The sequence below is a fragment of the Lycium ferocissimum genome, chromosome 1 (assembly GCF_029784015.1).
Source record: "Lycium ferocissimum isolate CSIRO_LF1 chromosome 1, AGI_CSIRO_Lferr_CH_V1, whole genome shotgun sequence".
Classification (NCBI taxonomy): domain Eukaryota; kingdom Viridiplantae; phylum Streptophyta; class Magnoliopsida; order Solanales; family Solanaceae; genus Lycium; species Lycium ferocissimum.
In genome coordinates this window covers 7,717,788-7,733,041 of record NC_081342.1, presented here as the reverse complement: position 1 = coordinate 7,733,041, position 15,254 = coordinate 7,717,788, and the positions used below count along the sequence as shown (strand labels likewise).

The window sequence follows — 15,254 nt, the reverse complement described above, 5'->3', positions numbered from 1 at the left end:
TATTCAAACGTGGCACATTGGCTCTTTTTACCAAGCTCTTTGCTACCCAATTTTCTCTTTTTCTTTTGTTTTTTCTCTTTTCAGATTCAGCTCATTGGGTACTACATGTAGTCAGATCTAATTTATCCATGGCCCCAAGGTCATGAACAGTTCTAGAATGTAGAAAGAATTAGAACTTGGAAGACTTAAATATCAAGAAAATGTGGTTTACAGATCCCAAAACAGAGACATATTACAAAAGGACTGGTAATCTTCCATTCACAGCCTTAGATTGTTCCAAAATGCATCTAGAAACACAAACTCGATCGAAATTACAGAAGACAAAGCAAGCATTTCCATAGTTTGGCTTCAAATAATCGCACACTACATACTGCATTATAATCACACACTACATACTGCATTCGTAAAGTAGAAAGAAAGGTCCTGTCCCATCTTCTTTAGCAGCATCTGGGATGCTCCTGTAGGTACAAAAGTTGTTAGAGATCTCCCAGCTCCAATCTTCCTTCCTTGTCACATACATCGGGGGCCAACGGTTAATCCTCACATAGTGTCGTCTCATTTTCCCATCTGCAAGCAAGCTAGTTACTATGGAGAAGCAAGATTCATGACCACCCCATATTTTGTCACGTGGTTCTGCAGTCTGACTTCCATCTGGAAGGAAATAACGGCGCAGGGGAGGTCCTGTTCCATTCCAGTAGGGATCGAGCATTCGCCAATACTCAGGAGCTGCCTGAAGAGTCACTGTCAGAAAATATAGGTTGCATTTCATACAAGGATTATGTTTATGTCCTTATCCTATGACTGGAAACTAGAGAAAGGAAGCAGCAGGAGTGGTTCAATTAGCACTTTACAGGATACAAAACCAAGCAAACCGCTTCAAGTTGGCAGAAGTTCTATGAAACTAACCAGTGACATCAATAAAAGCAGTAAATATTCATGAAAACAAAAGGTGGAACGTAATGAATAAGAAAGAAGGTAGACATTTTGCATTCTTACCGACAACTTGCAAAGCTACGCAAAGTGACCGATCCCCCAAAAAATTTTGGACGTTTAAACTCCATCGAACTGATTTAAGTGTTCTCAAGCACGTACAAGTTCTACTAACTCAATTTGGTGCGAGCTGCAGCATGCATGATTTTTATGGGTGGATAATGCCTAGACATGGACTTCAAATTAGTAAGTAAATCCAGGTTAGACTTAGAAAGGATAAATATGAAAAAGGCACTTCAGCTCATACCTCGGTGAAATGGAACTCCCACGCATGATCACACAAATCCTCCTTTGTTACTCGCTTCTATATAAATAATATATGAAAAAGAAGTAGCATCAGACGAATCAAAAGATAAAAAGAATTAAGTAAATGATTTTGTATATGCAAGTGCTAAAGAAAGTGTGATAATACTCACCCTTTTACCATCCATAACGGACAATGAGTAAGCAGCCAACTTAGACAATCCCTTCTCTTTTGCTACCCGAGGTAAATGTGCTTTGCCATGCCACAATTCTTCACACTACAAAGAGATAAAATATAAAGATCATTCATCTGCTATGAGTTTGTAATTAAATGCAGAACATGACTTCGTTTATTCTTACTTAGTTTTTACAGTTGTTTACTTCCTAAGAGCAGATGGCAGACGATAACGTCAATTTACAAAAGATGAACTCTAAATTATTAACATCTAGTGAAGGAAACAACAAATACTGAGCAAAGCTTATATCACTTTTCTGGAACTGTTGATGGCTCCAAGAAACGATGTGCTAATTCTTCCTCAAACATATTTTTTTCACTTCTCAAATGGAAACTCTCCAAACTAAGATTTCATGTTCAGTCAGTATTCTGAAAGCATGACTCTCAAGGCAATGGGAAACAATACCAAGAAGCAAAGCTGCGCTAGTTAAAACCCACAACTGAAGTACTACAACTAGTTCAGGCAACCGAACTCCCCAAAAGAAGAGTAGAAACCCACATGCAAACCGTAAAATTCATGTCATCTAGAGAAGAGCTATGTGTCATCTTATCTTCTGACTTGAGGGGACAACAAGGTGGAGTATTGAGCATTGGCACTAACCACTGATGCATCGAAATAGAATGTCAGTGACTAGCATAAGATCTCACTTCCCTCACTATTAGGTAGAAGGATTAACCTCTCCTGATTTTCTATGAGAAGATTTCAGATTCATGGGTTAAATAGCATACTATATCCCAGTCATGATTCTTTTTTCATTTTGTTTTTCATTAACGGTGTCCGGATCAACCTGCTCTCACCTAGACTAGTGCACAGTGCACCCTGCACAACCCACAAGTATAGGTTGCCAAGGTATCCCTACCACCACCGCTTAAGTAGACAGACATTGAAAAAGAAGATTCAATTTTAAGAATAGTCCTTGGAGAAATTAAGTTCCAGTACCTGGTAAATCAATTAAGAGCAAGAAACATAAGAGACAATAGATCTTCAACAATTTATCATCTTCCCAACAAACCAACTAGAACTGGCCTGAGAGGACCTGCAACCAAAAATTGAACCCAACAATAATCCAATTGTTAGCTACTCTAAAATTACAACATAACAAAAGTTCACACTTTACTACATCAATTTTAAAAAACTAGTAAATGATAAGAACAACTTTATACGATGTACACTCCATAGGGCACGAATCATAACAAATTTGCAACTGAGGAACAATTTCTCAACAAAATCATATAACAAAGCAGAATTTCTAGTTTTATAGAGCTCTTAACCCATCTTAAAAACAAACAATTATACAAGTATTGACATGAAATGAAACAAATTTGCTAAAGTAGATAAAGTACAAACCTTGGAGCTCCAAATTTTATCAGAAGAAGCAACAGCACGCCATTCAGGAGACACAAGTAGAGACAGTGCCACGCTGCGTGCGTCAAGACAGCTCAAAATCAACAACATAATATCTGACCCGAAAACAACTAGTGGATCTCTAACCCGACCCGTTTCAAGAATTCTCTGTTTCTTCTCCTTCACTTTCTCAGCAAACCCATTTTCCAGGATTCCACCTTTATCATCATCTTCATCACCATAAGAACACAACCCGGATAACCCATCTTCTGACCCGTCAACAACTAATGGATCTTTAAACCGACCCGTTTCACAAATTCCCTGTTTCTTTTTCACTTTCTCAGCAAACCCATCTTCAAAGATCCCACCTTTATCATCTTCATCACCATAAGAGGGCAACCCATCTTCTAGTTCTTCAGTACTAGTAGTGGTAATTTTTGGGTTGTTTTTGTGATAAAACTCACAGGTTGTAGCTTCTGTCATTGGAAATAATCAGTAAAAGGGTGTCTAGAAAGTCAAGAATCTTGAACTAATAATTTCCCAAAGGAAAGCTTTTGGATTTTTGATAGAATGAAAAATGAAAAGGAAGATAGAGTTGATTTATCGGCTTGGGGCGGTGGGTTTGGGTTTTGGCTCGGAGGGAGTTTGTTGTAAAAGAGCAATCCAGTCACTGTTCAGGTAGTTCGTTTTTTATTTATTACTGTGATAAGTCGTTTGGTGCATGGTATAGGCTGAGGTATTTCATCACTAATTTTTGTATCGTGTTTGATAAGAGGTATAAATTTATCTTGAGATAAATTTATATCTCCTATCAAATACGGTACAAAATAAAGAATAATCCCATACAGCTTATAAGCTGTTTTAAGTTTTTTTGAGTATTTGGCTGACCAACTTATAAGTCATTTTGTGCTTAAAATAAGCTCAAAAAAATAATTGAGCCCGTTTGGCTTAGTTTATATAAAGCAGCTTATAAGTTGTTTTTAGCTTATAAACTGCTTTTTTTAAGCTCATCCGAACAGGCTCTAAATTCTTTCTAACTTACTTTTTCTTTTAACGTATTTGCTTTCATTTTTTTGCGCGGATTGCCCTTCTTTTGGGGTGGTCTTTAAATTTTGCCCCTCATATTTGTGGTCTTTAAATTATGCCCATCATATTGCTGGTCTTTAATTTTTGCCCTTCGCGTTGCAACCCCGAGCGTTCACGCAAATCACAAGTTACCGGGTCGAACCCTCGCTTCGCATAAATTAAAAAAAAAAAAAACGACATACACTTGTTAAGGAATTACCAAAGTTATGCCGGATCTAAAGATACTCATACCTTATGGGTAGACTTGGCATAAGTATGCCGGGTCCGACATAACTTTTAGTAAACTTAACAAGTTTATCTGTACGCAGATCCTTGATACGGGCAAACTTTTAGTTAAGCCTTAACTAAAAGTCTTTTCCTAGTTATCCTTATGCGTACTTTAATTAAGGCATAACTAATTAAAAGATGTACATGCGATAACTAAAAGTGCCCATAAGACGAACTTTTTCTTAAGACATAGCAAAAATTTGCGTTATAAGACAAAAAAAAAAAGTCTTTGTCTTAAGGAAAAGTTATGCCTTACGTGAAAGATACTTTAGTTATGCCTTAATTAAAAGTCTGCTATAAAGATAACTAGAAAGACTTTTAGTTACGCTAACTAAAAATTTGCCCATTAAAAGTTTGCCCATAAGTATCTTGGAAGGCGTAAACTTGTGAAGGAATTACGAAATTATCTTAGAGACAAATACTTACGCAAGTCTCTTATCTAAGGCATATCATGCGGTCAAATAACTTGGTAATTCCTTCACAAGTTTATCTTAAATGACGTAAGCTTAAATTTAAGCTGCGCTGCGATTTTTTTTTTTTTTAAAATTTTTGATGAGTGAGGGTTAGAACCAACCATGAGTTTTAGCTGAGAAGAAAATTTAAAGATTTGAATATGAGGGCATAATTTAAAAATACGCTGAAGGGCAATTCGCAATTTGATGATTGTTAAAGCGATTATTTCATCCATAGTGGAGTACTATATTTTGTTATTTTAGGTTAAAGCGGTAGGCAAAGTGTAGATAACTTTTTCAAAAACTTAGCGTTTTCCTCAATAATATTCATTAAAAACCTAAGCACATTTCCCGATTTGATACCTAAGCCAATTCAAATTTGTACCTATTGAATATTTTTTTGACAATCATCCAAAAGTATAGAATGTGTGTCTTCTGTTCGCGGATGATGACGTGAATGCGACGAATTAAATAATAACATGTGGCATTTGGCTCAAAAATATTATTAAAAATTAATTATAAGAAGAGAAAAAGAAAAACTATTTAGAATATATTGAATTAAATTAAAAAATATAATTTAATAATAACAAAAAAATAAAAAACATATTCTTGAAGAAAGCCCCTACCCACCCACGTTCAACCTTCTTCAACCTTCAACCTACATTCCCCGCCGTCCCATTAGCCACCCCTATGTTCAATCTTCTTCCCCTCCCATTAGCCACCACCCACTCCACGTTCTTTCCCTCCAAATATTAACAAATCCATATGAACGTCGCCGGAAAAATTGAAATATTGCCGGGAATTTTCTAGAAATCCAGATCTGATTTCTTCTCTTGAAGAACTTCTTTTCTTTTGTTTTGATCCTTTCAACTTTGATGATCTATTATTATTAGATTACATAGATATATTAACATATTCGGACAGAACCAGCGTGGGCATAAAAATGGAGTTTCATCAGAAATATTTTTGACACCCAAATTCAAAGTTTCTTATTCGATTTTAGTGGGAGACATCAACGGCATTAGATTGAGTTAAAAAGTGTGATTGGTGTGTTTTACAGCAACGAGCAGCGGCGGCAATGGCAGCCATTGGTGGTGGATGATGGCTGGGTGAAAAAATGGAGAAGATGAGCCAAAAAAAAATATTTATTAAAAATAATAATCTTCACGCACCTATTTTTGTGTATATTACACACACATTGCCACATCAGCAAAAAGTATTCAATAGGTACAAATTTAAAGTGATTTAGGTATCAAATTGGAACAAGATTAGATTTAGGTAACCATAAGAAAAATGTGACAAAGTTTAAAGGGCTATCTATCACTTTTGCCAAATCGTAAACTCCCGTGTACACTTTATAGTGTACTAGGTGTACGTACAATTATTATATTCTTTTGACAAGGTGTGGGGCACTTTGGGATGAACGTGGGAGAAGTTTGGTGAATTAAGGACCACTCGTTTTTCCTCTCATTAAAACATGTGAATTTAAATACACATGATTTACTATATTGTTTCCGAATGTAAATATCAAATAACTAAGTTTTTTCGCAATGAATAACAATTAATAAATAAATTATTGAATAAGCCACTAATTACGTTAGTCATTGTAATTAGTATTTTCAATTAGCACTTAATTATTTGGACATATCAGATATTCCCAATAAAGCTAGTGATAGTTAAAGTTGGAAAGAGTAAATACACTAATTAAGCTAATCATATAATTGACATTCATAATTATCACTTAATTTTTTGAAGTTACTTTTATGCTAATCCACCGTTAATTTTATTCTCAAATACGCCCTCCAAATAGCCTTTTTCTATCATACGCAGAAATATTGGTTTGATTTGGCCGATAAAGCAAAAGCCACATAGAGATATATTTGGACTTTTCAATTATTTCGGAGAAAACTTTACATTATTGCAAAGGGTGCATATAAATCAATTTGATAGTTTAGGGGTAAGTTTGAATCTTTTATTTGCCTACGTGGCTGCATCATGACATATGGCAGAGCCAAATTGAACAACTGTTAGAGGGAGTAGCAAATATGAGATGAAATTAACAGTATAAAACTTTTATGGGTTAAAAGATTAATGAAGGACAAATACAAAAAACATCGAATTCTTCAAAAGTAAATTTGAACTATCACTAAATTTGATAGTGGTTATTTCCTATTACAATAACATTGTAAATCTAAAGACAATGATCTAGAGTTGCATGTGGCAATATCATTGTCATTTCATTTCAATGTTTTTGGCAGGCCTTGAAACATCAAAAGTTTGATATTTTTTGTGAAACTGATATTTTTTGTGAAACTATGGCTGAAGATGATTTTTACTGATTTTAAAAGCAACTACGAATGGAATTAAAAATTAGGGTGTTCATGTTTTTATTTGAAATTGTGCCTCATATTATAGATGGTTTGTGTCAATGTTTACCTGCTGATTTTGAATATTTTCTATTGATCTTATCTTTTTCTTTTTTGAGTCGAGAATCTACCGAAAATAGCCTCTCTATCCTGGAAATGTAGAGATAAGGCATGTGTACATCCTACCCTTCCCAGACCCCACTTGTGAGATTACACTGTGTTGTTGTATATTTTTATTTAAAATTGAGATGAATAAATACAGTTTCTCTTGTCTTGTTGTTGTCATCTTTTCTTAATTTTCAATAGCGGACCTAATAATGGTTCATGGGATCGGTAAAATTCAATGGTTCTGGATCAAATGTTATGTGTGCGCGCGCGCGTGCGTGTGAAAAATAAATAATATATATGAAGTTAGTTAAGTACACATTTTAGAACTCACTCTTAACTAGCTCACATCGTTTAAATTATGACATCATCATTTTTCATCTTTTGCACCCTCCAAAATACTTTGTTTAATTTTTGCAATTCACTTATATACCTTTTTTCGTATTAAGCTCATAGTAATTAACTCTAATTAAGATTTAAATAATCTTATTTATATATTCAAGGTGGTATTATTAAAATTCAAATTCTACATAGGAAAAATAAAAATTTGTCCAACTCGTACCAGGTAATGTCGAGAACTCCATCATGATGTATTACAATGATATGAATTGCAACTATTTCTACCCCAATTTATGTAGCATACTTTTTTTTGATCTGCTCCAAAAAGAATGTCATATTTCTATAGTTATTAACAATTTAACTTTATGAGATTATTTACAGTCAAACATTTATATAAGACTTGTTTTGGATCACAAATTACAAAAGTCTTTCTTCCTTTCTTTTAAATGCATACACGCGTAGTCAATGGTATATAAATTGAAACGAGAGGAGTATTAGTTAAACAATATATATATATATATATATATATATATATATATATATATATATATATATATATATATATATATATATATATATATCATAGTTATGACTTACGTATTTATGAGGGAAGATTCATCATTATTACGAGTTTCATGAAGGAAAAAAAAAAAGATGCAGGGATTGGTTTCGATCCTGCAACAATGCCCACAAGTGTTAGGTCAATAAAATTTCAATCTAGTTATGTAGTATTTACTCATAGACTAAGAAAATAATGTAAATTCCAACTTCATTATATTTTGACAAGGTAAACTATTAATATAGATAACAGCAATATCATAATATTATGTATTAATTAAGCAAGTCCACATTTTAAATTAGCAAAAATCATTTACTAATAAATATTTCTTTCACAACCTCTTACTATGGTCTATTAAGCAAATCCACATTTTAAATTAGCAAAAATCATTTAATAAATCTTTTTATTTCAACCTCTTAGTGTGGTCTATTCCAACTATATTAATCAAGTCCACATCTTAAATTAGCAAAAATCATTTAATAAATATTACTTTTTAACCTCTTACTACGGTCTATTTCAACTATATATAATGACAAAAACTAGTTGCAAACATGCAGTGATTCAGTAGACAAACCTATAAGAATTTCACCATGACCAAAGTTATTGTACTTTCACTTGTCATATTAACCATTCTCGTTCAAATGACGAATTCTGCACTTACTGCTGGATATACAGTTCATGTCATCGATGACCTCTCAAATAACGACGTTCCTTTATCTCTTCGCTGTCAGTCGAAAGATAATGATCTTGGAGTCAAAACCCTTAAGGTGGGTGACGATTTCCATTTTTCATTTCATTGGAGTATTGTGGGTGAAACTCGTTTCTATTGTCACTATTACTGGGGCTCGAAACAACAATTTTTTGATGTTATCAACCGCGGTATTTCTAATGATTGCAAGAGAACAGATATAGTTACAAATCATTATGATTGTTTTTGGAAAGTACATGATGATGGATTTTACTTTTCAAGTGATAATTCTATTGGATCTTACTCCAAAAAGTATGACTGGAATTAATGTATAAAATCTTCTATGATATATAAATTACTTGCTTTTTTTAATCCAAGTCTTTCTTTTGTTGTCCTACATTGTTTTGTGTTCAACTAGAAATGTTATTTTCTTTATCTCAAATTACTAGTTACTTTAAGCCCAAAAAATAAAAAGAAAAAAAATTATTAGAGTCTTTAATCGAATCATTTTACGTAACTAGATCAGATTAGATCGATTTACCTTTAACTAGAATTTGAATGTTTAGATATTAGACAAGCCATGTTACAAGTTACAAATTTCTTATCAAATGACATAATAATTAAATACTATTCAAAATTTTATTTGAGTTCAATAAAAAAAATTTAAAGGTTAAATTTATTAAAATTAAATTTTAAATTTGCTTATATATAATGATAAATTCTTTGTTTTTAAATCTTGAATTTATCTTTAATATAACAATTTAAATAAATGTCCACATATTAATGTATTTACCAGACCAGCTCTCTATGTTCGTCTCTATTTGGTTCAATTTCATGATCTAAAAAAAAAGTTACGCTATTCATTGGATTTGGCAAATCAGACGAATTCAAGAAACTTTGCAATTTTAAGCAATGTGATTCGCAATACATGATGTGTAGTATTTTATTTGAACACTTAAATTATGATTTGTTCTATTTGAGCATATATACACATAATGATTTATTTTTATTAGGCACTTCAGACTTATAATTTAAAAAGTTTATGTGTATATTCTCAGGCACTCATTACGTAAATAAATTAATCACATAAAATATGGCTCATCCTCTAATTAAACACGTCAACATCAATTAAAACAAGCTTGAGGTTTTACTAACCATTAAGGTTTATGTGCATAATTAAAATAGATGGCATACTTTAAGTGGTTATCTTATTTAATGAATGTCTGAGAACACGCGCATAAACTTTTATGAAATTTTGACTCTGAAATAGAAATATGTTGTTATATATTCAGGTGCTTAATCAGAATAAGTCTTAGTTCAATACCTAAATGAAAAGTTATAGATAACCCCCTAAACTTTGCCACATTTTCCTCTGGGTTACCTAAACCGAGGCTTGTACCTATTGGGTACCTAAACCCCTTTGAATTTGTACCCATTGGATACCTTTTTCACAATAATCAGCAAAATTAAGAGAGTGTATTACACTCTCCATGACGGGGCAATTTTGTCCAATGAAAACGTGACACGTGACACTGTAGTTAAATAAATCAAAAATATATTTAAAAACTTTTTTTAATTAACCCAAACACCCCCTCCCCCTTCCAATGCACTTCTTCTTCCCCACTGAACCCCATACCCCCCCGCCCCCAACCGGCGCCAGCGCCGGCGCAACTCCCACCGGCTGCCGCCCCCCATTTCACCTTCTTCCCAACCCCATTTCCCATAATTACGAGGAGCAAGAACGAACTTTCACCCGAAAAAATAATTAATTTGTCTCAATCTTGCCGGAAAAAATGGAGCTTCGCTAGAAATTTTTGAGAACAAATTACCACATTTTGGTAACATTGAAATTGAATGCTTTTGTTAGTTCAACAACTACAATAGCACACATCATCACACGACATATTAAGTAACAAGCAAAGCTTTCTACCACCTAATAAGATGATGCATCAGCAAACTCCTGTACATCACTTGGCATTCTACCAACTAATACGCTGGGACATGTGTCAACGAATTGTTTACGTCACTTGGAACTATAACATTTCAGATCTAACAGAGTGAAAGGGGCAACACTGCTGCAAACCAAGAAAGTAGAGTGGAGTAGATCCAATTACAAGGGCTTCAAGACTAGATTTCTTAATGCCTGTCCAACTCAATTCTAGGATGGCATTATAAAATTTCAATTCTCACAATAAATAGTTATTTCTCTCAAGAATAAGTGGTTGACTTCCAAATCTAATAAGCAAAAAGCACTCTCAACTAGAGAAACAAGTTCTGACCATTAGCAGAGTTCCCATGGGTTTGTGATTAGAAAACAGAATTCTTTGGGAGACACTACTTCTGGACAAGAAATTGATAGCTATTTAAATGCAGTAATATCTGCATTTAAGCTTTAATGAACAAAATACAAAGAAACTAAAAAAAAAAAAAAGATAGAAGAAGTCGAATCGAGAGAGATGACGGGAATGGAGGGGTGGGAAAATAGTTGGATGGAAGAATTGAGGAGGAAGACCGGTCCAGTTGTCTTCCTCCTTTTTTTAAGTTAATTTTTATGAATAAATATAAAGAAACTAAAAATAAAAAAATTAAAAAAATAAAAAAAAGAAGAAGAAGAACTGAAGAACACAGAAGTGGAGAAGACGAAGAGGGAAGGAGGGGAGGTGACTGAAGAGTGGGCCAATGTTTTTTTTTTCTTCTTAAATTTAATTAAAGTCAAAAGGTGAGTTTTTAATCAAAAAAAGAAAAAGAAAATTAACATTTAAGAGTGGGCCACGCGCCCAAGGAAAGTGTGCTTCACTTTTTTTGCCACATCAGCAAAAAGTACCCAATGGGTACAAATTCATAGGAGTTTAGGTACCCAATAGGTACAATCCTCGGTTTAGGTACCCCAAAGAAAAATGTGGCAAAGTTTAGGGGTACATCTATGACTTTTGCCTTTTTCTTTTGACGTATTTGTTTTCAATGGTTATCCACTTGATTATTCTACTATATATTTATCTCGTTAGTTATTGTCACGACCCAAATGCCGCTAGGTCGTGCGGGTACCTACCATATCCCACCTCAGTAGGAGAACCCTTCCCTTAATCAGTTATACAACAATAATTACTAAATAAAGCGAAATTAATGAAGAGTCTAACATATATTATAAATACCAAGTACGGAATTTCCAATTCTAAAAACAACCCAAGGAAAATGGTCTGAAATAGTACAAGAGCCACTGATTAAAGTGTCTGAATAATACATGAGTCTCAAAACTAGAAATACTGTCTAAGGATCAAAGTAAGACAAGTAGTAAAGAAGGAGTCCCAGGGGTGGCGGACTCGTCCAATAAGCTCACCCTAGCAAACTCGCGGATAGCCTCGGGATCAATGTCGAGGTGCGGGTGGTACCGATCTCGTACTCGCACTCAAAAGAATGCGAAGAAGGTAGGGTCGGTACAAACACAAGTACTGGTAGATATCATAGGCAGACAACGATTAGCTGACATATATACAGGAAGAAACTGAAGAATAGACATGCTCGCAATCCGATACAAGTAAACATCACAATCCAATATATCAGTACAAATATAGAAGGACATGTATAGAAATCCAAGGCATAAAAGAATGATATGAAGAATGAATACGCAACGCAAGGCAATACAATACAATACAATACAATGCAATGCAATGTCCGTACACACATGCTATGGCGGTGTAGATCGTCGCCAACGACCATGACCCGTACGGGGGACTGAAGTCCATGTACCACTCTCACGATCCCGGTAAGGACCTCGGGCCTCGTTTACTCTCACGATCCCGGTAAGAACCTCGGGCCTCGTGTACTCTCACGATCCCGATAAGGACCTCAGGCCTCGTATACTCTCTTCCTTATCATCACTTCCAATCGAGTCACAACCATATAAGGCTACAAGCCAACAAATCAGTCAACAATACCAACCTAGTCCATCCTAACTTCGTACCCGAAAGCATACATGCTTTCTCCGACAGTATCTAACTATACATATGTTTCGCTAATCGAAGTCTAACCAAAAGGGTAAGCCATAACCTACCTCGAAGCCGAACGAGAGCCACGAACAATCAAACTTGAGCTTTACCCTTCCGGAACGCTTCCGCACGATCGAAATCTAACGATTAAATATTCTATGTTAATAAATTACAATTCCATCCACAAATAGGTTCACAATTCATAAATTATATATATATATATATATATATATATATATATATATATATAAAAATGGAACTTGCTAACCTAATAACTATGACCGAAGATGAAACCATAAGCAATTTTGAGAGCAGTGTTCGCGAAACCAGAGACAATTTTTAAGAACATTATTTATCGACCCTTAAGCCATTATACATGAAACCATAATCATTAGTCATTACTACCTCATAATTACTATTCATTATTTATCCAAAATTTTTACTCCCTCCGTAAATTTTGAAACCGAGAAACCCAAGGTAGATAATGAATTCAATCCCCTAAATAGTATTAAAATAATATTTCTCCACAATGGTACACTGCATATACGTACTACATGAATTCACTCCCCTAAATAATATTAAAATAATATTTCTCCACAATAGTACACTGCATATACTTACTACATTGACAAGAATGGTACCGAGTTGCATGAAGTAATTCAGATTTTAGTTTGCTACAATGATATCTCAAAAGGAAATGGCCATGAACCTAAGGTACAGATTCACCAAACCACTGGAACTGTTCAAATTCTAGGGCTACTGAGATCTTTTTGCGGTCATTTGTCAAAAAAAACTAGCCCAAGTAATAATAGCAACAATTAAAAACTATTTATGCATCCACCAACTTTCTGAGTTTATAGTACATAAATGGCCCACTATGGAAGTATTGCATTACTCAAACAAACAAAGAAGATGAAAAAGCAGCCAAACGTGTAGCCTACTCATCAACCTAATGATTACTTTTTTTTTTCTTAAACTACTACTAGTACAGCAATTTAATTCCATGGTCACGTGAATTGGGTTGAATAATTTACCTGCAATTGGTTATGTTTTCCCTTGTTGTGCAGAGTTTGTGCGCAGCCTTTTATTTTTCAACTGCTCCTTGTGCGCAGTCTTTTATTTTTCAACTGCTCCTAGGCTTCTTTCTTTTCTATGCAGTTAATGAATTTAGACTCTATGTAGTAGGTCTTCCACGGATGGGCCACTAAGGAGAAGTTGTGTGGGCCTAATCTGATTATTTATCACAGTAGCTTCCTTAATTCATTTATTCCCTTAACCACTTTGTCTACTTTAAAAATTTACCCACTCCATCAAATAATATATTTACCAACTTATACCTTATATGGGTGCAAATAATATTCCTATGAATAAACTATTCACACACATTAAGTAAGTATATATACAAAATTTTACCCGTCAATTAAATGACCGAGTCACCCATCACCGCAAGCTATAAACACCAAAATAGGGCCACGGGAAGGATGTTTTAGGAATGTTAGGTCTAAAATTGCTAAACAACCAAATGGATCGTTACAGTTATCTTGGCTAAAAACTGTAAGCTCCGGTGTACACTTTTATAGTGTACAATGTGTATACGTTACAATTATTATATTCTTTTGAAAATGTGTGTGGTACTTTTGGAATGATTTTTTTTTTTCTCTCATTAAATATGTGAATTTGAATACATATAATTTACTATATCGTTTCCAATCCAGATGTGAATATCAAATAATTAAGTTTTTTCGCAATGAGTATGATTTCTTATAAAATAATTACTCTCTCTCCGTTTTAATTTGTTTGTCTTACTTTTTTAAGTCAGTTTAAGAAAGTGGCTTTTTTCCTTTTTGGCAACTCTTTGATTCCAACTTTTCACGTGACATGTTTAAGACCACAAGATTAAATGATTTGATACATTCTATATATCTTTAGTTTAAGACCACAAGATTCATTATTTACTTTTTTAAACTCTGTACCATGTCAAAACCAAACAAACAAGTTGAAACAGAGAGAGTAATAAATAAAATCTAAATAAATCATTGCATTAACCAATAAATATGTTAGTCATTGTAATTAGTATTTTCAGTTAGCACTTAATTATTTGGACATATGACAGTCATATATTCTCAATAAAGCGAGTCATAGTCAAATTAAAACATTTAAACTGTGAAAGAGTAAAAGACATTAAGGCCTCATTTGTTTGCACTTAAGGGAGGTTTGAGGCTGAATGATTTAGACCAAGTGCATTTGTTTACATTAAGATTTAAAACACTTATTTGATCTGAATTGGTCTTAATTACTAAAATCTTGAACAATGCCTTAATATCATTATGAGGTAATTTTCTATGGATAATTTTCATCACCACTATCCACAACCATTAACCACCACCATTAACCATCTCTGCCATCACAACCGCCACCACCATCACCAATCGTCACCACCAACCACCTCTGCCATCACAACCACCACTTGCAAGCATCAAGATTGTCAATCACTACTTTCAGTTGCTATCCCACCTACCACCTCCATCATTATAACTATATTCACTGTCACCGCCATCGCCACCTCCGCCACCACTATCAGCCACTACCATCA

At 34.1% G+C, this 15,254-nt stretch overlaps 2 protein-coding genes across 5 annotated transcripts; one reads left to right on the top strand and one right to left on the bottom strand.

The window, feature by feature from the left end:
• Nucleotides 1-166: 166 nt before the first annotated feature.
• On the bottom strand, nt 167-3,433 carry LOC132043600 (uncharacterized). 4 transcript variants are annotated; one of them, XR_009411932.1, is made up of 7 exons: nt 3,182-3,222; nt 2,961-3,031; nt 2,817-2,889; nt 2,409-2,505; nt 1,238-1,511; nt 852-1,155; nt 589-741 (listed from the first exon to the last, which is right to left on the bottom strand). XR_009411932.1 is itself a non-coding variant. In XM_059434151.1 (5 exons), the coding sequence occupies exons 1-5, from the start codon at nt 3,294-3,296 to the stop codon at nt 389-391; spliced, it is 834 nt and encodes a 277-aa protein (XP_059290134.1). In that variant the 5' UTR covers nt 3,297-3,433; the 3' UTR covers nt 167-388. The 4 variants fall into 4 exon arrangements, 2 of the variants coding, with proteins under 2 accessions (XP_059290134.1, XP_059290090.1); XR_009411929.1 differs by lacking the exons at nt 2,961-3,031; nt 3,182-3,222 and having other exon boundaries at nt 1,238-1,294; nt 1,407-1,511; nt 2,817-2,955; XM_059434151.1 differs by lacking the exons at nt 852-1,155; nt 2,409-2,505 and having other exon boundaries at nt 167-730; nt 1,238-1,294; nt 1,407-1,511; nt 2,817-3,031; nt 3,182-3,433.
• Nucleotides 3,434-8,628: 5,195 nt separating this feature from the next.
• Nucleotides 8,629-9,003, top strand: LOC132061581 (S-protein homolog 3-like). Its single transcript, XM_059454363.1, has one exon. It carries the CDS (start codon nt 8,629-8,631, stop codon nt 9,001-9,003), a length of 375 nt encoding a protein of 124 aa, XP_059310346.1.
• Nucleotides 9,004-15,254: the final 6,251 nt, after the last annotated feature.

What these genes read in the sequence shown, in the direction of transcription:
- LOC132061581 (XM_059454363.1), top strand. Translation starts at nt 8,629, where the DNA reads ATGACGAATTCTGCACTTACTGCTGGATATACAGTTCATGTCATCGAT.
- LOC132043600 (XM_059434107.1), bottom strand. Translation starts at nt 3,296, where the DNA reads ATGACAGAAGCTACAACCTGTGAGTTTTATCACAAAAACAACCCAAAA. An exon ending in ATAAAATTTGGAGCTCCAAG is followed by an intron (nt 1,512 to 2,816) that starts GTTTGTACTTTA and finishes ATCTCTTTGTAG; the next exon opens with TGTGAAGAATTGTGGCATGG. An exon ending in GGGAGTTCCATTTCACCGAG is followed by an intron (nt 731 to 1,237) that starts GTATGAGCTGAA and finishes GTGACTCTTCAG; the next exon opens with GCAGCTCCTGAGTATTGGCG.